This window comes from Metopolophium dirhodum, chromosome 1 (genome assembly GCF_019925205.1).
Source record: "Metopolophium dirhodum isolate CAU chromosome 1, ASM1992520v1, whole genome shotgun sequence".
Classification (NCBI taxonomy): domain Eukaryota; kingdom Metazoa; phylum Arthropoda; class Insecta; order Hemiptera; family Aphididae; genus Metopolophium; species Metopolophium dirhodum.
The window spans coordinates 122,657,620-122,681,711 of record NC_083560.1 but is presented as its reverse complement, the minus strand read 5'-3'; the positions used below and the strand labels follow the sequence as shown (position 1 = coordinate 122,681,711).

Sequence of the window (24,092 nt, the reverse complement as noted above, 5' to 3'; positions counted from 1 at the left end):
ATATTATAAATATTTTTAGTACGCAAATTAATTTAAAGCCATTTTAGTACATAACATTACATTAATATATTTTTAAACATTAAATAGGAAACTATATTATATTATGTTTTAAAATAAGAGCCTAATATTAAACATAATATAAAGAGTTTAGTGTGTTTAATCTACATAAAATGACCTTGATCCAAAAACAATATTTATATAACAAAAGTGGTTTATAAACTTATAACATTTTGAAGAAATACGCGAAAAAGAATTAAAACAAATTTACATTGTTCCTAAATTTTGTTAAATTATAACAATACCTATATTTTATGAAACAAAAATTAAATTTGTAATTCTTCAATATTGTTGTATTGTGTTTATAGTTTACATTATTATTTAATTGTATCAGTTGCTTTGACTTTTGTAAGTTATCTTATATCATTATTATCATCCATTACCTATATAAATTAAAATCTAATGGTTCCAATGTTCTCTAAATAATTTTAAATGGATACTATGAATATTAAAATTATTTTTAATTTTATTTATTATACAATTGGTGTATAAAAATTTAACTTAATATCAAATTAACAACTTAAATCATTTTTAATTTATTTAGTATGAATATTGACTATTTTATAGCTTTTAATAAATTATTTTATCAAGAATAATGTACAATTGAATAATATATTAAAACATTAATAGAATTCCCATTTGATAGATTAAAGGCACATCTAATAGATACAGAGTTGATATTTAACGTCTTTTTAGTTAAGTATTTTTAATAATTATTATGTAAATATTTGGTACTGTACTGCTAAAACCCTAAAAAATATCAACTAAATTCATATTGTATTAATCTTTAAATTTTTTAGAGTTGTTTATAAATCATTGAAATATTTTTATTATTCTTGATTTCTTTATTAAATTTAATTTCATCCAAAGTTATTAGCACTAGAATTATTTATAATTATAGTATAGTTTGTTGACTTCTAATATTTAAATCTATATTTAACCTTTGCTAATAATTATCAGTTTTTAACCTGTTTGAATCTTACCCGATTCACAGATTTAGTCTTATTATTTTTATAGATTGTATGTTTTTTTTGATTAAGCTTTACTGTTTATGATATATTATGTGCATCATATGTTATCAATTTGATATCAATAAACCTAATTATTATTTAATAATGAATTACTTTCTGTAGTGATATTTTAATCTTCAATTTTATATTCATTATATATACCTTCTGCAATTAAATTATTAATTGAGTCAGCTGTTGATATGACTATGTATTTACTATTTATTTTTCAGTTTATTATGTAATAATTTTAAATATTTAGTCACAATTTATTATTATTAATGATCAAATTGACGTAAGTCTTTACAAATACCCATTTAAAATTATTATAATTCTATAGCACTAATTCCACGAAAATCCATAGTTACATTATTTATATTATATGAGGTAATAAATTAGGTAAGTATACAGTTAATTAATTTTCCTATCAAAATCAGATTTATCTTTAGATTCATATCAGAGTCTCACAGTTTTACTGGCATTGGTGTTACTAAATTGGTTTTTTTTTTTAAATCAATTATTCCCAACAAACAATGATTTTTATAATTCAAAATCTATAAATACTAACACAGGAAATTCATATTTTTAATACTAATAAATTCAAAGTTTTTAGCTTAAAATGTATTTATTTTTTTAGAAAAAGAGTTTAAAATATTTGTTTAAATATTACATATACATATACCTACTATAGTTTTCCTTTGTTGAGTTATATAATATTAGACACCTTTTTTTAAATAATAACAGGTATATATTATCATCCTTATATTTTTACAAAATGTTAATTTATCAAATTTTTTGTTACCATGTGTACTATAAATATTTTGTTTAACTTATAGTATAAGGTGGATTAAGTATTCAATGTTTATAATGCATATGTATACATGTACTAATTACTATTATTATCAGTTATAAATGCATTTTTTTTATTGATAGTATTGTTAAAATATAATTATATAAAGGACTGTCACATCTTATCTATTTTATTTGAATTAAGATAACACAATAAATTTAAGAATATGCAAATGAATAACATAACTAATTTTGATTTAGTTTTCACCAGTTGTTTGCTAAATAGGACTAGTATTAATATATTTAAACCGTGTTTAAAAACAGAATTCAGGGTTGTTACATTTTTAATCAGAAAAAAAATCTTTAATCATGTTAACTTAAACTAGAATAATTAGTAGGTGTAGTCATAATAAAATGGCTCATAATAAAATGGCTCATAATAAAATGATAATTCTATATTATTGCATATTAAAACATTTTAGAAACATAATCTCACCTATATATTATCACGTAATGATAATACATTTTTATAAATTATATACATTATATTAATAATTAAATAACGAATGATTGGTACATTACATTTTTGTGAACCATTCAATTAATCAATTTGTATGCAAGATTGTATTTTGCGAAAATATTGTCAACACAATATAAACTCATTTTAGAATTGTTTGATTATTTTATATTTGAAAATATTTTGTAAAACAAATATTGTTGTTTACACTTATATACAATCAAAAATAAAGTTTTACTAGACTGCTGTAGATTGATGTAGGCACAGTGTAAGTCCTAGTTTCAAAAATGTTTATCTTTTGATTTATGGATGAAAGATACTGTGTTTATTTTAGGTTTATTGCTTAACTTATTTCATTGTTCATTAAATTTTAAATGTGTTAAACACATTATTATTACACCAGAACATTTTTAAGAGTTTAAGATGAATATTTTGTTCACTTAAAAATAAATTATTTTTGATTCTGTATTACCTATATTTTTAATTAATTAATTTCAATTTTCATGTTCATATTAATTTTAATATGTTATTTAGGTGATTTTTTTGATCACACATGTGAATAATATGTATATAATAGTTGAATGCTACTGTTGGAAATTTACGTCACACTGAGGTACCTATACCATATTTTAAGATTGTATTTTTATATTTTGTTACTCTGGTTTATTTTAAATAAAAGTATGAAAATACAATAATGAATAATTAAAAATTATATTTATTGGTCAATTGATTCAAAAATACTTCAAACATAAAATTGAATACTTAACTATTAGCTATAGTCTTTATCTATCCTATATTATATGGTGTATATAATACTATATACTGTATGATCATTTAATGTATCACATTTAAATTTCAACTATAATAAATATGAATAACTATTATAACTAAAGGCTGATTTATAGAAAATTTGATTATGATTTATATTAAAGGTACAATGTATTTTGTACATAGTATTTACCTATATGATTTTTGTAGTTTCAAATTAGTCTTATCTAAATTACTAATATTACTTTTAATTTTTTATTAGCTATAATGCAAATTTACTATTTAAATTGCTATAAGTATGATATTTTATAATTTGTTTAGAATTTTTGAAAATTAGATCAACATTAATATAAACGTTTAAATAGTTCTCTATGTGTTTCGATATTTATAAATTATAAATATACATTAATGCCAAGTAAAATGAAACAAAAATCAATGACATTCATAAAATATTGGCACATGGTCTATTTTCTAGGGATTCTGGCAGATTTAGTACTAATATTTAGCAAATTTGAGGTCATATATCACTGTTGGCATTCATTCTTTTTAGATTTAAGCTATTGCACATAATATTTGTCTTTCATCTTTCAAATATCTGCAATATTAATATTATACTAAACAAATGATATATGATAATGTTTATGATATTTTTTTAAATATAACATTAAATAAATTTAGTGATTGTCAGGTACTTATGGTTTATTAAATAATAGGGTAGACTATAAATTATGTTCAGTATCATCTATTAGTACAGAAAAAAGATATTATCTAGGTTTTGTTTTTTTTTTGAATTGACATGTATTTTTAGGTTTCTATACTATTAAGTTGATATTATAGACAATATTTATTATACTGGTTTTGCTTGTTAGTTTAGAATTTTCTCCCTTTCTGGTTACTCTGTCATTGTTGTTTTGATAAAAATATTTAAGTTTAAAATAATAGGAAACAAATTAATAATAGATCAGAAAAAATGTATGTATATAGGATATTTATTGTCTGATTTGTTCAATTTATTGTTTTATTTTATTGCATTGTATAATTCAAATTCTTCTATTATTTTGTTCAGTTACTATATTTATTTTAGTAGACAGTATTTATTATGTTTAGTAGATTATCTAAATTTGAACATTAAATACACTATACGACATATATAATTATTACCTATTGGCTCTATTTATTTTAGAATCATAAGTTACATGTTTTAAATACATGATATTAAATTTATCAATTTAAGTACCTACTCAGATATAATAAATAATTGTAATGTATTGTGTTCATGATATTAAATAGTGTTAGCAGTTTCTATATAACATTTTGGAAAAATGTATGGACTTTATCAGTTGAAAATATTTCATACTATATACATGATATACATTGTCTAGTTTTTATTTTATAATTTCTTTTATTTTCCCAAGTTATCTGAAGCACGTGCCAATTGAATTATCTACTATATTTTTTTTACATAAATATGTATATAAGAATAATGTTGTCCTCTTAAATGTATCATGTGACTAATATGGTCAAACACTTAAGAACACGCTCTTTACTTAATTATTTTATCTATTTTTTGTACAAGGTTCATGATTTTCTGTAACTAATTTATTTTATTTAGACACCAGTCGTCAGAGGTATAAGTTGTAGGTTTCGTTAATAATTTATATTTGAAGCTATTAACATTACATTTCTGTTCAAAATGTGCTATGTAAATTCTTCTTTATTTGTTTGTGAACAAAAAACTCATTCAAACAAAAAAACCGGTGAGTTATATATAATACTACATATAACACTTCATTTTTTACGTGGAGCATTTTTAATATAAAAAATTTTTTTTAATTTTTTTTCGATATATTATTGACTAAATTGTTCGTCGAGTATTAGATATATTTTACAAGGCATTCGGCATATTACGCTTTTAGTAAATCATAATTATTTTTTTCCCTCAATCAACGTTTTGCTTCACATGTCATTAAGTGGATAAAAACCCTAAATCAGCTTGACGGAAGATATCCAATTGGAAATATTGTTGGGGATTAACACTATCAAATATAATTATGTTTATTAGTTTATTTCATTCAAGTTTTTGTTTTTTTTTAAATACTCTGTAGTATTTTGACATCATATTTTTAAATTTAAAATATCTCTTTTTAATAAATTTAACTTGAACAGTGATATTTATTTTAAACTTTTTTACATTCATTATTTATTTTTGTTGATTTATAAATGCTATTATTTTTGATAAGTTGTTGGTTGATGTATATTTTTTTTTATATATATTAATAATTGGTGTATAAGAAATACTGTAGAATATTGTTTTCATCATATTATGCTGTATCATACTTGTGTGTTGTTGCTAGTCCTATGTTAACATTTATTATTTTGTTACACATGATCCTATTTTAAACACATTCGATTTAGTGAAATTTGTATTATATACAATATGAAATATAGTTATTTCAGTAGATACAACCAATTAAAAGGACGCCCCCACACGCTTTTTATAAGAAAATTTAATAAAAATGTTAAGAAGAATTAAAATTTTAAAATCTTAATTACATTTAAGTATATTAATTAAAAGTGTTTACATGTCAATACCAAGTACCAACAATGGTTATTTCATATAGCATATAGCATATAGAATAATTACAATGTTTTATAGTTAGTAGGTTTTGTGCAAAAAAGAACCATTTTTTACTGTTATAGTTAAAAAAAACCAAATTCATATACAACAAGTATGACAATATTTAGTGTGTTGCAGTGATTTTATTTTTGATATCATTAATTGAAAATAAGTTTTTTTTATTGTAATGCTTTTTTTAATTTCAATAATTTTTTTACGTTTATGATATTAAAAAAAAAATGTTTGACATATTATATTGTCTTCTATATCGAGTGTAAATTTGATGACTATAACCTAAATGGCACAACGGTTTTTATAAACAATATATGGGTGTTCTTAATTAGAAATCACACTTCAGTTTAAGTAATCTACCAAGCATATTCTACCTAAGTATAATGTATTCATGAATAATGTGTTTCAATCAAATAAATAAGAGTTTTCTGGAATTAATATAAATATTATAAATATATATATACCTAATATAAGTATAAATAAATGATAACTTTTTCAGATTAGGTATTATTTCTTTTAAAGTTAGTATTGCTTAAATAAAAAAACTAAATATTTTTCTTTATAGTTGGGTTTGATTCATAAATTCTAAGTAAATTTAAACTTAGGAGTGTATAATGACACCCTTCTGATAATTTGTCATTGATATTCTTAAGTCGCTTAAGACATTACTTATCTTCAAAATAAATGTGAGAAATATTGGTTTTTTGTTAGAAATCTTTATTTTTGTAATTTGTATACATTTTTAATGATATGCAATTTTATTTTAAAACCATCTTAAATTTATATTCCAGGATAATGTAAATTTCGATATACGTGTATAATGTATACTAGAATACCAAGATTTGCTATGACTATTAAGATGTGCTCTTTGGTTTTTTTAATTATAATTAATAGTCAAATATTTCATTAAAAATTATTGGTATGCAGATATAACTAAAATGTAATTATTAAAATAATAACCATTTGTAGGTTTTTCTGTTTACTATAAATATTGTACTGAGTTAGAGCAATATTATTTATTTTTATATTACAATTTTACTATATTATAATATTTTTTTAAGTTTATTAAATATAATATTTTGTTTGTTAAAATTACTAATAATATTTTCTATAACCATTCTATTAATAAAGTAATTTTTTTATTAACTACTAAAAATATAATATATTTGACTAGACTAATATTACAATTATAGAAATATAATGTTAGTATTAGATGTGCTATTTGTAAAGAGATGTCTCTTTACAAGTATGCTGATTGCTGACATTTAACAATTGTTTAGATAAAGATAGAATTAGGTTTGAAACTATTGTATTTATAGATTCTAATATAACTTGAGCTTGTACTTCAAAATAATCACTTATAATTGTGCTAATAATACCTTACAAATTATTATCTTATTTTTTTTAAAACAATACAGTTTACTTTATCACATCCTTTCAATAAAAATTCATATTATAAAATATTATATCAGCAGTTACCAAATGTAAATGTCAGAGGTCATCAAAACCACTTATTGAGTAGTTTTATCATCAATTGTATTAGATTATTCTAGAAACAGATAACAACACTAAAGTTGTATAAACAAATTAAAACTCAGTTTATCATTATTACCATAATTTAATTGAATTGTATATTATAAATATAGTAAACTAAATTATTAATAATTTACTTAAATAAACTATACTCGATAGTATTGATTAGTATCAGTGACATAGCCATGTTTATGAAATGGGAGGAAGGTTGGGGTTAAGTATAAATTAAACTGAGTTTTTTACAGTCATCGTAAATAAATAACCTGGAGAGGGGAGTGGGCCCTGGCTACGCCACTGATTGGTATAATATATTATTATATGTAACACTTGTAGGTTGAACTATGGTTATACTGTTTTATATTTGAATTATTTAAATAATTGTATATTATAAGTAATAGTAATAAATTTTATTATAATTAATTGTATATAATAAGTATACATTTTTTTTATGTTTACAGAATTATCAAATTTAGTTTTGATGCGCAACAGTACATTGGGGCAGTCAGCACCTTCCTTATCAAATAGTTTGGTGTGTGATTATAAAATAATGTTATACTTCTATTGAATTTGAAATTTAATGATTTTATTTTTTTATTTTTAGAGAGAATTACATGTTGCCGGGTCTGGAAGACGTTCAAACAAGGCTAGTCATAGAAAAAGCTTTATATCAAATACATCACCTACATTACCAAGATGTCATTCTCCAATGTCAAGTAAATTGCATATGAATAATTTATTTTTAAATGATGTCTGTTATTTAACGCATTTGTTTTAATTATTTTAAATTCAGGTAGTCCATTGGAAAGCCCTAAAGTAGTTCACTCTCATCCTCATTTTCCATTTGTTTCAATAAAAAGGTGATTATTGGTGTAATATTATAAGAATAATCTTGATGATTGTTTGAGATTTTCTTTGATTTAATTTGTCACATAATCATTTTGTTTGTGTTGTTTAAATCTTTTAATATTTTGATGTATTAATAATGTATTCTAGGCCGTATAATTTACTCACTACAGATTGCCGTGATGGAAGAAGGTGGTCAGTTGCTTCATTGCCATCGTCAGGCTATGGAACCACTTCTGGAAGTTCAAATGTTTCAGTAAGTGACAATTGTGTGTCTCGTATTTGCTCAATAATTTTTAAAATCAATGATTTTGATTTCCAGTCTCAGTGTTCCAGTCAAGAGCGTTTACACCAGCTTCCAAATATGCCAACCTCTGATGAATTGCATATGTTTTCCAAACATTTTTCATCCAATGACAGTACTCATAGTGCGGAAGAAGATAACATAATTTACCGTAAACCCCGTTTCAATCGGCCACGTTCAAGAAGCTTAAGGTTAATAATCGGTCTATTTAATTTGTGTGAGTATAAGCATTTTTTTTTAACATTTGGCTTTGTTGCAGCAGTCCGAGCAGATCGCCAGTTCTTGACAATGATATTGTTATGATGAATGTGCTTTATAAAGATAGGTTTCCCAAGGTAAAGTTTAATCTTGGGACTTAAGTATGATGTGTTTTAGTAATTACATACAATTATGTGTTCATTTAGGCTACTCATCAGATGGAAGAACGTTTAAGCATGTTTATAAATGAATACGAAAAACTTAATTTAGAACACATAGAAATATCAGCAGATGCTGTACCTATTGTTAGATTTGTTAACCATCAAGTGTTGGAGATAGCTAGAGATTGCTTAAAAAAATCTGAAGAAAAATTAATAACACGAGGTTATTTTTATGAAATGTCAGAAAACTTGGAGTTATTGTTGGCCGAAGTATGCTGTGTAAAAAAAAAATGTTTATCATTAAATAAAAATATTTGTTAATATTACAGGCGAGAGAAAAGTCTGAAGAAGCCACTGCACTACTGACAGGAACAATGAAAAAATTGTTATTAATAATATCTAGACCAGCTAGGTTACTTGAGTGCTTAGAATTTGATCCTGAAGAATTTTATCATCTGTTAGAACAAGCAGAAGGTCAAGCTAAAATCTGTCAAGGCATAAAGGATGAAATACCACAATATATAATAGGAAAATTAGGATTAAATCGTAACTCAGTTGATGGTATGTATATATTTATTTTTTTCAATTTTTTTCATAACTTATTTACAATATTTATGTATATTTTTTAGATATTGATGTAAACTTTCACAAATTAGATGAATATTCTTCGTCTTTAATGAAAAAGACTCAACAACAAACTACCAAAAAAGATACATTTTCTTCTGTAAGTAAATATTAATTACCTATTATTATTTCTTAAATTTTTTTATAATTTGTTGATCAATTTTTAGCCACCTTCAGAAGTTGATTTTGATGTAATTAAATTGATTTCGAATGGTGCATATGGCGCTGTGTATCTCGTAAGACATAAACAAACTCGTCAAAGATTTGCAATGAAGAAAATTATCAAGAATAATTTAATGTTACGCAATCAAATTGAACAAGTATTCGCCGAGCGAGATATCATGAGTTTTACTGACAATCCATTTGTGGTCACCATGTACTGCAGTTTTGAAACAAGGGTAAGTGGCTTAGAAATTAAAACATGAACTATATCAAAATATAATAATTATTTTATTGTGTTTCTAGAAACATCTTTGTCTTGTAATGGAATATGTCGAAGGAGGCGATTGTGCATCTCTTTTAAAAAATATTGGCCCTTTACCACCAGATATGGCAAAATTTTATTTCGCTGAAACTGTACTTGCCGTAGAATACCTTCACAATTACGGTATTGTGCATCGTGACTTGAAACCTGACAAGTATACAATAAATTTCTTTTTTTTTAAAAATCTTTTAAATATTTAAATTTAAATTTATTTTTGTTTTTGTTTTATTTTTCAGTCTTTTAATTACTGCATTAGGCCATATAAAACTGACTGATTTTGGATTAAGTAAAATGGGTTTGATGTCATGTAAGAAATTTATCAGCCAACTTATGCAATAATAATTGTTTCAATTAGTATTAATAGATATAATATTTTTATTGTTATAGTGGCAACTAATTTGTATGAAGTACATGTGGATAGAGATACACGACAATTTTCTGACAAACAAGTTTTTGGTACACCTGAGTATATAGCTCCAGAAGTAATCCTAAGGTATGTATAGGATGTAGGTATAAATAAATAAGACGGTGATTTGTACACTTTTCATATTATTTATTAAGACAATATGTCCAACTATCATTATTTTAAAATTTATATTAAAATTTACAAAAATATTATTTATTTTCAGACAAGGTTATGGGAAACCAGTAGATTGGTGGTCTATGGGAATAATATTGTATGAATTTTTGGTAGGGTGTGTACCATTTTTTGGCGAAACACCTGAAGAACTTTTTGCTCATACTGTAAATGGTAAATATAATTTAATTGATATTATAATATTGATTGAATTTCTTAATTAAAAATTATGTTTATTATAGATGATATTGAATGGCCAGATGAAAACGAATGGCCAATTCAGCCAGAGGCCAAAAACATAATATCGTCATTACTGCAACAAAATCCTAGAGATCGATTGGGTACTGGTGGATCACATGAAGTCAAAGATCATCCTTATTTCTATGGAGTTGATTGGAACTCATTATTGCGACAAAAAGCTGAGTTTATGCCACAATTAGGCAATGAAGAAGATACTAGTTATTTTGATTGTAAGAATGACATATTATATAATTATGTCAAATATTATACTTATTTTAAAATAATATTAAATTGTATTATTTTAGCCAGAAGTGATCGCTATAGCCATGAAATTGATGAGGATACAGATGATGACTCGTTGATTTTGGGTACATTTTCATCTTGTTCTCCTCAATTCAAAAAAGTAACAAGTAAATTGTCAATGAGCAATGAATATCCATCATTATCCCCTTCAGTAAACTATAAAGATGATTCTTTATCTATCAATACTGGTAAGAAATCATATTTTTATCTGTTGTTATGTGGTTTTAGATATAATTAAGGATGTATAATACTGTAGTATACATTTTATTTGATTGTTTGTTAACTTTTAATTGGAATATTTTATTTTAGGAATGTTTGACACATCAGCGTCAGAAGGAGAAACAGTTGATGAAAGTTTAAAATCACCTGTAGCCAAGAAAACAACTATTGACAAGTCACAAAACGAAGACAATGAATCAAATACTCAAATCAGTCGTAGGCGGCGCTTATATAGTAAAGAAAGTATACCGAAATTCTCAATTTCAATTGAAGATGACAGATCTCCGTAAGGCTTTAATGTTATTTATCATACTCTTGTACTGAATAATGAAATATAGAAAACATCTTTCTTATTTTATTTTTTCGCTTTAAAAATGCGATTGGAAGTGGGAGAATAATATATTATATACTATGTATAAAATGAGTATTATTTACTCAAGACGTAAAATTTTTAAAGCATGACTATTATAATATAATAGTCTTTAATAATGAAATATCTAAAAAATTTAGTTGATGATCATTCATAAAAAAAAAATCGTTAGTTTTTGTTTTATCATTAGTGTTTTTGCTCTAAAAATAAATGCTACTCTTGTGAATTGGGGATTATTATTTTGAAATTTATATTTAATAACAGAATTAGATTCCTATCTTCTTTTTCAAGTATAATTTGATTCAATTTTTTTTTTTAAATATCCATTTTGTACATTTAATTTTAGTCTAGTCTTGATTATTATCACATTTAAATTGATTATGTTTTTTTACCTAATACAAAGCATTGAACAATAATATTATGTGAACATCATCAAATTTGGTGTTTCAAATAATCAAATAATAAAGATTCACTTTGAGATAAAAAACATTTCCCAAGTGTTAACTTTATCATTGTTGTATATTTTGAATTTTTGTACAACACAATTAATATAACGTTCAATTGATCAATTTCTTTCAAGGTTTGACACTTTTTAAACTTAAATTGTACTTTATGTTTATGCTATCTCAAAAATCAGTTATTAAATAATTTTTAGTGTTGAATTTATGATTGGTAAAAACTATGATTGTTTGCCACAATAAATATTATTTAAATTTTATTGATCCCTCATTCCTCAACTTTCTTACTTTAAAAATCAAAATAATTGGAATCGTACTAACAATATAATAACTATTAATTTAATGAATAATGAATGTATAAATAAACTAAAATTGATTAACAAATTATTTATCAATAAAAAAAAAACTATTTTATTGATATTTAAATTTGAACGAATACTATCTATATACATTTTAAAATACATACAATTATCAATATTACCAGGTACTAAATCTAACATTACGTAAACAATTTTAATGTTTACATTTTTATCAAATATATTTACGAGTAGGGTAACATTCTTTTTGAATTTTATTCTTAAATAGGTACTGTTGAAGTATTTATATCACCGCATTATATTTAATTTATAAAGGTATTGAATAAATACTCCTATAGATCCATTATTTTATCTTAGATCATACAAATCACAGTGAAATTACCAAGTTTTATTTTTTTATAAACGACTATGTATGTATAACTAAAATAATTTTATATAGGCTTTTAACTTGCAGCATTTAACAATTACATTTATGAAGTTTACAAATGTTAGAAGTGCGCTACTTGTTAAAAGCTATCCAAAATATAGCTTGTGTGTATTATTCTGTTCAGATTTGATAAATATATATTTTTGGTTTTCGGGCCTTTAAGACCATTGAGTAAAACAATTTTTCCTCCATCTCTCTGTCTTCTGCTTCCTCCCCCCTGTTTGTATAATATATTCAAATTGCTGTTCTGCAGATGTAGTCACATTTTGTAATTAATTAAATATTGAAGAATTATTTCTTCATTGGTTTAATCAACCACACAGTGAATGCACATTAAATAATATAATATTTAATTTACTGTTATAGTTATTTTTAAAGAGGTGTTATCTAAGATTAAAATATAAAGATCGTAGTACTCTAAATATTGGTAATTAAAATTTTTATCATGTGTTTTAAAATTAGACAATATTCATATTTTGTCATACAAAAGTATATTTCAAGTTTATTTTCAAATGTAAATTATCAGTGATAATTTATTAGCTGTTTATCTAATCTGCGCACACTTGAAATTTATTTTTTAGAGTAGGTATTAATTATTTAGTCGCAATTCACTGATTTTTTTTATGCATATCAATAATAATTATTTTTCTTTAATCATCTATATTTATTATTTAGTATTAAGAAAATTAATTATTTGCAAAATGTTAATTGAATGCTAAATAACCTTTAGGAAACTTTAACAAATTAATATACAATTGTTTTAAATACAAAATTTGAATAAACAAATTATTCTGTAAAAAGTTCATATTAATTTAATTTAAATATTTTATTTTTTAAAACTATTGGTTAAACATCTGGATTTTTAATTTACCATTTAGATTTTGACCTTGTTTAATAATATTCTAGCAGTAACATATTTGAAGAGTTGAATAATATAATAGTAGTAATGTATACAGATTAAATATCCTCTTAATTGATTCATTTTATCTCCTAATAATTTTCTTAGGTACATTATTTTTTACATTAATGTACTAATAATTTGTATTCTGTTAAATTATGGGTGAGTTTAATATTATCTTCCTTAAATTGTTCGGTGAAATCTGTAAACATAATATTAAATCACATAAAATTGTTATTTATTTTGTATAATTTCAATTGAAAAATAAACAACTGAAAAAATGTTATTTGAATTAGTAGAAGATATAAGATTTAACGTCTGTTTTTTAATCTGTTATACATACTATGTTATACAGTATATTGTTGAAATTATTTTATATACTGTTGGTTTTCCCACTTCTGTTATTCACTTAAACTTAAAAACTATTTTCATTTTTTTCTGTAGTTTAAGTTGCCTGCTAAGTATTTAGTATTTAGTTTTATTTATTTAAATTTCTTATACTCATATATCATAATAGCTTTATTGAACTAATATCTTAAAATTATAATGCACAGTGTACAGTCTTTAAATAAGTAGTTGTGTTAAATAAGATTTTGTAGTCAAACAGTTGAAATGAGGGGCTTATAACATAGTGCAATAATGACGTTAAGTTTTAATGAAATGCCTACAACATAATAATAAAAATAAACTAATAATTATTATTAGTGTTAATATAATTGTTGGGTTATAACATATAATACTTAAAACTTTTCAAAACAATTACATATTGAAAAAAGTTTCTCGAGAGTCATACATTAATTTGTTTTTAATTATTTTTATAATAATATGCTATCCATAAATAATTTCAAGTATTTTAACAGATTGGCTACAAAGTAAGAGTTATTGTCCATATCACTGTAAGTGTTTGACACACTTACACAAGTAACAGAAGTTCCGCCAACATGCTATTAAGAATAATCGTATTTAAATTTGATTTTATATCTATCAAACCTAACCTAGGAAATTGAATACAAATCTGCAATTCTCCACAGCCACATTTTGTCAAAATATACTAAGGTTTATAAAATTATAAGTTGTGATTTTTTTATGATGTACAATTTCTGGTTAATTGGAAACAGGTTTGTCTCACTAACTTATTCAGTTGGCTTTCTTTATTCATAAACAATTAAACATTTTCCCATTAATTGGTTATTATAAAATTAATAAAGTTAAAGTTTATAATTTAGAACACCTATATATTATATTTAATTTATTTAATTATCGTACATGGTAATACTTACATAAACATGAATCATTTTTTTCTCTGGCTTTCTACACAAATATTTGAAGTTTTAATTGAAGAATGGTATACTAAACTCCACACTATCAATTTATTAAAGTATATACAAACAGTTGTTTATAAAATAAAATTGTGTTTTGCTTTATGTGACTATTTTTTCTTCCTGAACAATCTATCATTTTACTATCAGTGTAAGAGGTTGATTGGATTATTTTGATTTATAGTTAAATTCAATTGTATTCTTAAATACTGTAAAATAATTTTTTTATACAAAAACTATTTTGTTGGATTTAAAAAAGTCTTGCTATGTCTTCAACAATGCATTATGTTAAATTATGTTTTTCAGGCAACTAAGAAGTTTATCAGAAAATGAGTCTGATGATCCTTCATCAGAAAAAAAAGAGGAATTCCTAAGTTTACCTGTGACTGCTAATCTATGTCCCACTTTACCACCTTCACCAAATACTTCAAACATGTCGAAAAATCACAAAAGCAATACTCTTGGTGGTCAACGGGCAAGATCTGTCATTAAGAGTTTTTCAGCCACCGGATTGTCTCTGATGATACCGCCTGGTTTGTATACAATGATTAGTGAATATTATTGTAAGGTAAACAATTTAGTTTTTACTTACTTATTGTTCTAGAATCCAGTAACAATGGAATGCAAATGAAGTCTCCAGGATCGTGTAGTGCATTGAACTCACCTTGTCGTGATGTACCTTTAATCACCAGCTTAAAGCCACCAATTATATTGCGAAGAGGTCCTTCTGGCTTCGGGTTTACAGTTAACACTATTCGTGTATACTTTGGGGATAGTGATTTCTACACTATGCACCATTTAGTAATGGTATGTAAATGTATTTGTCAAAACATTTATCTATATAATATGTTATCTGCTTATAAGCTGTATGCAATTAAATATAATTCATTAAAAAACCACTTGTAAGTCTCAATATATCTCAGTTTTTATATATTAGTATTCAATATGCCTTTCATACCTTGAGAACACTGTTTCTCTCGAGTGTATTTACAATGAGTTTAAAGTGATTATACATACATACGTCATAAAATACTACAATATTTATGATTAAATTGGTTAGTAAATGTTGAATTGTATACCTATTACATAGATATTAACAATGGCCATAATTTTTAAATGGACATTTTGTAATGTATATTATATTATACTATTTCATAAAACAAACAAAAAAAGTTTTTTGAAAATGCACACTAAATTAAAGTTTAACATAATATTTGAAGCTATTAAAAATAAATCTTAATAGTTTTAACAAAAATAAAAGATTGCTCATATTACTACTCCACCTTATCAAGCAATTTTATGATTTCAATTTTTAATTTTTGACAATTATTTATTTATGCAAGATTTAAATGTTTGTTAAACTTCACACTATTTATAGTTGTTACTTGTTTCCAAAAATATTTATGATTTACGCAGTTAAATTTGTGTTCAACATTACCTCTTAATCAATAATTAAATTCACCTTAATAACTTGTGTATACCTCATGTTTACCATATTGATAAGTTTGGCTACAAAATGAGAACTATTGGTTTTGCTCTAATTAGTATGAGTAGAGGCAACCAAATGTACATGGATATTATACTCACTTTAAAGTTTAAATTAAATACATTTTTATTTAACTTTTCTTTAGAATCTAAGGAATGTATACAATTACATACTAAACAAGAACATAGAAATATTAAAAATAATTTAGATATTTTGTGTTATTAAATAGCGTAGTGTTCTTTAATGAGTATAAGTAAACATAATTTTTTTTTTACGATCAATAAAAATTATATTTTTTTTATATTTTTAACTCCTCAGTTTTAGTATCTTATATAATATAATTTATAAATTACATGTGAATATTGAATGTGAGTATGATATTAAACATTCCTGAACACTTAATTAATTTATAACTTGGAATGGAATGTTAAACATTTCTTTTACGACTTAGTCATATTTTACTTCTCTAAAGCACGTGATATCAAGTACTTATGTTTGCAGTAATCTATAAATACATTTTATAGTTTTGCACAATTAATGTGTTTCGTGTTATTTTAATAAATGTGTGTTTAAACGTATGTGGTATATGTGTAAATCTTGTTCAACCCTGAATCTTCTCGATGTATTTATGCCCTGCATGTTGAAAGGGTTCCAAAATTTGCATTTCAAACAGAAAATGCAATAATATTATGCGATGTGTTCAACGAAACATGCATATGCTTAAATAAGAGGGGAGGTGGAATATAAATCTTTCTGTATGTGTATTGGTAGTATTTTAGCTTTTGGCTGGCATATTATGAATTTTGATAATGAATTGTTATAATTGTTATTAATGGTACAATGTAAATGTTGTATAGGCAGTGGATTCGGGAAGTCCGGCTTTCGAGGCAGGTCTGAGCCCCGGGGACTTGATTACGCACGTCAATGGAGAACAAGTCCAGGGGATGAACCACACACAAGTGTTACAGTTGCTGTTGTCCGGCGGCGACAAGGCTACCTTGCGGTCCACGCCGCTAGAGTTCACGACCATCAAGACGGGTGGACGGCGCCGGGAACCTGGCCAGAGCAAGTTGGCGTCAAACGCCAGGCACAGAGGCCTTGGGTTTGCGCACCACTCGCACCGGCATAAAAGGTCGCAACGTAAGGACATACCGGCTGGTGAGAGTAGGCGCCGACAAAAGTCGTCGCTGTTCAGGCGAATCAGCACCAAGTGTACGCCCGACTATCAGCAGGTACGTAAATGGTGGATACGAACGTGTTAAATTACGGACCGTTGAGCATTCGATTGGATTTTTAACAATATTTTATCGTAGTGTTGGCCTGAAAATAATATTTCTGATTTTGATGTTTTTAACACAAGCCTACTACCTGTCTTTCATTGTCATTAATAACAATTGTTAATATCGGATGTAACCACAATATCGTAACTAGCTTTAATTATGTAGAGAAAACCAAATGAAATCTATCCCATTATAATAATTAATGGATTAAATATAATATATATTTTTACCATTCCAGATATAAATTTGACCATTTATTACAAAAATTATGAAAACTTATTTGTATACACTTAGTAAAATTATTTTATTTTGAATCAATACGGCACTATTTTTCTCATAGTTCAATATGGTTTGAATAACTGATCGATTGCTGATGTATGCTAATATAAATAGGTAGTTAAGTAAATACTTATGATTTCTGAATAATATTATTACACATCATTATTTTATAAGCAGATTTTTTTGTACATAGGAATAAAGTTCAAATTTTAAAGACATCTTTAAGAATGTCAGATAGAATTAATAAAAATAATTTATAGAAAAAATGTTTTAGTCAATAGAATTTAAAATTAGCTTTTATCTATAATGGTACAATAATATTACTCTAATAACAAAGTTTACTTTGAAATATTATGATAATAACTTAAAATTCTATAACCTTAGTCATATTGATCTGTGATAGTGGAAAAGTGGGTAAAATAAAATAAATAAATAAATAAATACGGGTAAAATGGACTATTGCTACATGGCAGTGTATACTTCCTAATTTTGCTGGCAAAATTGGGCAAAATTATCGGCATACATGAATGGACCTCTAGGGACAATCACAGTTACTATACTAGTTGGGTCCCTAATATTTTTTGGTGAGTACTACAAACATTTTCTTTCCCATTTTAATATGCTTAGGAGTTTGGAGTCTATAGTATTTAAACCAAAGGTGTGGTTAAAAATGTTTTTTCACAGTCTCTTTTTTTAGTTTTTCTGCTAGGTATTAAAAATATAAATTATTAAAATTTTAAAAATTATAATATCATACAAATATAGGTAAGTACAATACCAAGAATTAATGTGGTATACATTTTTGCCAACACATAAGTGATATTTTAAAACAATATTTTATTTTTATCTATATTTATTTATATACTTTTATTTTTAAAATTTTAATATTTTTTCATGGTAATGCACCTATATTTTTCATAATTTGTTAAATTCTTATAAATTATATTTTAATGGAATATAAACTAAAAAAAAAATAAACATTTGTAAAAAACGTTTTAGCCATATGCCTTAACTCTAAATAGATCAGAGACAGTCCTCAGTCTGTCAAAATATGGGAAAAAAAATGTTAGTATAGTGTAGTAGTAGTACTCACCAAAAAATAATAGGGACCCAACTAGTGTAGCAATTTTAAATTCAGGACCTAATTCTAATGCAGCCAAAATTATACATTGCCTAGCTGGGTTAATAAAGCTAAAATGGTTAAAACAAATTACAAAACTTGTAATACAATGCTGTATTGCACAAGTAGTAATATAACTACTCACATGTTGCGTATATGGTAAATTTGTAATAATGTAATTGTACAAATGTACAATATCTTAAATTACAAATATAACAATTATGATATTATAATATTAAAAGTTAAAACAGATTTAACTTACCGGTCATTAAATATACCTATGCATTTTAAAATTATTTTGAGAAGCCATATTGATAATTTTGTAGATAAAATCATAGACATATAATAGATAATATAATATAATATATTCTATTATATGTTTATGGATAAAATAATCTTTACACAGAGATAATTTATGAGATAATATTGACTTAGGTAGTTGATAGGTACCTGTGTATATACTATTATACATGATATAGAAACAGAAAAAGTGAACAATAAATAATTATTTCATGTTGCATCATATTATAGTTAGACGTATCGCATTGCCCGTAACATAATATATTATATTAATTTCAAATCGATATTATGACAAGGCAAAGTTGATTGTTATACTGCTTTTTATAAAATAATATTTGAAGTAACAACCGCTACCCCTACGCACCCTTACGTACGTTCCCATATTTATTACGCTTATGAACGTAGGGTTTAAGTTTTTAAACTGATTAAAATCATAAAAATAAGCTTGATTAAGTATTCGTACATTTCTTCAGTTACGTGCTCTGTGTAGTGATATTAATTATGGTTTGTCGTTGTTTGTTCGCAGCTGACCATCATGGGGAACCGATCGCCGGCTGTCGGAGGCGTCGCGCAGGACGCGGCGGCGGCCGTGGCATCGTCGACGCCCGCGGACTACTCGTCTTCGACCAGCTCTTCGAGCTCGTCTGCCAACTCCTCGCCGACGGTGACGCCCAACTCGCCCACGCCGTACCAGCGGCCGTCCACGCTGCACGGGCTCAAGCACAAGCTGCACTCGGCCACCAAAAACCTACACTCGCCAAACCGGCGCAAGTCCGTCGGCCATATACCGCTGTCGCCGCTTGCTCGGACCCCGTCGCCGTCGCCGCTACCGCAGTCTCCCACCCGGTCGCCCAGCCCGCTGACGTTCTCGTCTGGCCACCAGCCTGGAAGCTCTAATACCACGCAGTCGTACAGCCCGTCGTCGCTGACGTCGTCCAACCCAGGGGCGGCGGGAGCCAGTGGCGTGGCCGTGTCTGGGTGTGGGGCGACGGCCGGCGTTGGAGGTATCGGCGGCCCGTCAGGCTGTTGCATCAGTGCCGTCAGTGGCGGCGCTGTAGTCGTCGTCAAGAAGACGGCTGGCTCGTCGTTCGGCCGGCCGTGCAAGACGTCGGAACCGGGGTCGCCACTGTTGCGCCGGGCCCTGTCGCCCGACCGGTTGCACCCGCGTACCGCCGAGACCAAGTCCAATTCCATTTCGCCGCTATGCGACCCCGCGCTCAAGGTGACCACGCACCACGCGCCCCGCGTCACGGTCACCACCAAGTCGCCGCCGATGTGCGCGCGCGGACCCGGCGCCGCGGCCGCCAACTCGCCGCTGTCCAAGACCTGCACTACCACCACCACTACCACGACGACGACGAAAATATTGCAAAACAATTCGGCGGCTTCGACGCCCGTCGAGGAGAAGGCCGCCGTCGTTCCGGTGGCCAGTAGTAAAAACGAACAGCCGCCGTCGTCACAGGTGAACAAAAATGTTCTTGGCGGACGTCGGCAGTGGCGGCGGTGGTCACGTGTCGTTTGCCACTCGTATAGCCGAAGAAAGAGATCATCTGCAGCAGAATAATCTTCATCATCATCATCATCATCATAATAATCATCAGCTGGTGCAGCCTGCTGTCACAGCCGCAGCCGTAGTCGACAGACCGAAACCCGCGAAATCCGCAAACGGCGGCTGCAGGTATTTCTTCAACAGGAAATACAAACAACAGAGGGAACAGCAGCAAGCAGCAGCCTCAACCGCAGACGCCGTCTTGTTGTAAGCCCGACGAGGCGTGCAAGAACGGCGCAACCGGTAGACACAGTACGACGAACGATGCGTCGCCGCCGTCCACGCATCAACCTTGAGTGGTGACGGCGGCCGACGGACGACGACGACGACGACGACTTACCGGTCGACGGCCGCTAGATCTTTTCCGCCCACGACTATAACTCATTTTATTCTTTACTCCGAGGCTCTTGACTCTTAGCCCCCCCCCCCCCCCCCAAAAAAAAAACGGGCTTTTGCGATTGATTTTTATCATTATCATTTTTATTATAAATATTATCCTTTATAGACGAGGTGAAAACTGTAGGTATGTTTTGTTGAATTTTTTTTTATATAATTTATATATATATAGTTTATGTTTTAATCATTTTTTTCCCCGCTATTGAGAACGCCGCCGTTTTTGTCACCGTAGACAGAGTAAATATCATAGGGCCTGTGGATTAAATACTCGTAATTATAGTAACCACTGTTTTATCAAATAATGTATGTTCGTCGGCAATTGTATTGTTATTTCACATCTGCGACTAATCCGAAACGATTTAAATGTATGATATCCGTTCACTACTGTAACGATGCTCTGTATTTCATTATTGACTATTGTTTAGGAACAATTTTAATAATTTCGGTTTTGGTCTAGGCCAAAAAATTTTTTTTCTTTCAAATATACTTCGGTCTTATTTTATACGAGTGGGCCCGTGGTACGTTGATGTATCGCGCAATTAGATATTTGTACTTAGTTAAGTGGTTGTGTGTTTTAATCCGAGTTCGTCTATCGTACAACATGTTAATTATAGGTATTTATATTATCTATGCATTGTGTGTTAGTTTGTGTTTTGTGTTTATGGATCGTGTGTGTGTAATATTATATTTAATGTAATAAATGCCACACTCGATGCTCGATTAGTATTAGTGAAAACTGTGAACTGATTGCGTTTTTCGGTATTACTCAATCTAGAGTTATTTATTTGTGATATTTTGTGATAGATATACAATGCCCAAATATTATTTTTTTTCATAACTTTCGTCTTTAATAATATTAAGTAAGTAGGTAGGTAGGTAATAGGTATGTAGTTTCGGAACACGTCATCATAGAAACCCATTAAACTTTATTATTCATAACATATTACTTTATTTACTATAATATAACCATCACTATTTAGGTTTATATGTATATATAATATATGTATGTACGATATATATATATATTATACATAATACACACACAATATACATATAATAACCTATATTTTATTTATAATATATTTTTTTTTCTATCGTCATCCAAATAATTTAATAATCAAACTCTTTTTAGTATTCTATTCGTAAAAATCCTTCAACGGTGATAGTTATAAGTATACGTCAGTTTTATTATTTTTTTCCATATTACGTACATTGTATTTGAAATTTAAATTAAAAGAATTGTAAATCGTTTTAAAAGACTGGAGATTCATTAATAATATTCGTATAATTTAAACATTGCACTGTATGAGCAAAATATTTAATTTTGTTTTTTAATAATATAATATTTATCAGCAATTCGTCATCCTGGATGTAAAACGATTTGTATTTAGTATCGTTCTAAACGGTTTTTATATTTATCAATATTAAGATAATATGTTTTAAATATATTTAATGCAATTTTTCTATTAAAAAAGTAAGTATATTAGGAAATAATTTGTAATAAGAGTGCCAATCGCAATTTTAGAATACTTTTTTGCAATAAGTCAACCAATTTGTTCAATGCGTGAGAATGAGTTTTTTTTCTTTGTAATTTTAGTTTTAACGGCTCGTTAATAAGCCAAAGTCTTGTTTATGTTCTGTTATGATACGTCGTTTATGAAAAATGTTCGAAAGCACAACCGCAACACTCGTTTCGATATTAAACTCGTCACATTTTTTCTTAGGCGGTTCGTTATATCCGTTTTAAATTTATATTTTATTTTTGCTTTCTTCCTTTCTTCCTATCATGTGTCTACCCTAAATTATCGTTAATGTAAAAACATTATGGCCGTGTTATTATATTTTATTGTCATCGTTTTTCCTGCGTTTCGCGACGCCATCGGAGCTCAAAAGGTGAATCTTAAAAAAACAAATACCAAAAAATTATTTATTTATTAACTTTAATTATTATTAACAATCGTTTGCGCGGTGACGGTGCATACTGTGCACCGACACTTAGTATAATAGCATAGGTACAATAATGTTATACATTATACGATTATTCGCTGTGCCTCATGTCCCAGCCCTTTCTTGTTTTTATTTTATTTATTTTCTTCTTTTACTTTACGTTTTTTCTTGTTAATATTACAGTAAAATTTCCATATTACGAAGTCTCATGAAGCATAAAAAAAAATCGTATTATATATAATTGAATAAATTTGGTTCTAATTTGGTTTGAGTTCTCAAAAATATTTCGTTAAAACAAAAAATGTTGTAAAATGGGAGTTCGTTATATGGAAGTTTCACTGTATAATATATTTAAATATTTCGCGAATGCAATTTATCATTTAGGTGTTTATTACAATTTATCTTCTATTGGATCATATATTTTGTAATAATAATAATAATAATATAATAAATATTATCATCGTCCTGTAATGGGTCGAACTTTTGGTCATGTCTACCGTCCGTTGGTATTGTTTTTCTTACAGGTTACATACCGATCATGGTATTTTGAAAATCGCGATCGGGTAGGGTTTTTCTTTTTTTTTCATTCCCCAATTACATAATACCACAGTCTTAGCGCGTGCTTATCCACGAGAACCAACGTTTCTTTACTAGATGTGCATAATACGCGTTCACTTCCCAAACCCCCTGTTA

At 27.3% G+C, this 24,092-nt stretch overlaps 1 protein-coding gene and 1 long non-coding RNA gene across 2 annotated transcripts in view; one reads left to right on the top strand and one right to left on the bottom strand.

Moving 5' to 3' along the window:
• The window catches only part of LOC132937497 (microtubule-associated serine/threonine-protein kinase 3), a 29,680-nt gene extending 5,722 nt beyond the window's left edge, over nt 1-23,958 (top strand). The window contains 23 exon segments of the mRNA XM_061004320.1: nt 7,759-7,829; nt 7,902-8,013; nt 8,091-8,157; nt 8,294-8,399; nt 8,466-8,638; nt 8,707-8,782; nt 8,852-9,076; nt 9,136-9,367; nt 9,436-9,530; nt 9,598-9,828; nt 9,896-10,068; nt 10,151-10,221; nt 10,302-10,407; nt 10,544-10,665; nt 10,734-10,961; nt 11,037-11,222; nt 11,344-11,539; nt 15,349-15,575; nt 15,647-15,849; nt 17,386-17,760; nt 20,034-20,975; nt 20,977-21,230; nt 21,232-23,958. Coding sequence (XP_060860303.1) covers nt 7,759-7,829; nt 7,902-8,013; nt 8,091-8,157; nt 8,294-8,399; nt 8,466-8,638; nt 8,707-8,782; nt 8,852-9,076; nt 9,136-9,367; nt 9,436-9,530; nt 9,598-9,828; nt 9,896-10,068; nt 10,151-10,221; nt 10,302-10,407; nt 10,544-10,665; nt 10,734-10,961; nt 11,037-11,222; nt 11,344-11,539; nt 15,349-15,575; nt 15,647-15,849; nt 17,386-17,760; nt 20,034-20,975; nt 20,977-21,230; nt 21,232-21,352 — 4,592 coding nt within the window. The 3' untranslated portion in view covers nt 21,353-23,958.
• Nucleotides 11,538-15,775, bottom strand: LOC132937498 (uncharacterized). The gene is made up of 3 exons (XR_009663684.1): nt 15,635-15,775; nt 15,423-15,572; nt 11,538-13,925 (listed from the first exon to the last, which is right to left on the bottom strand). It is a non-coding gene; the product is annotated as an uncharacterized LOC132937498 (long non-coding RNA).
• Nucleotides 23,959-24,092: the final 134 nt, after the last annotated feature.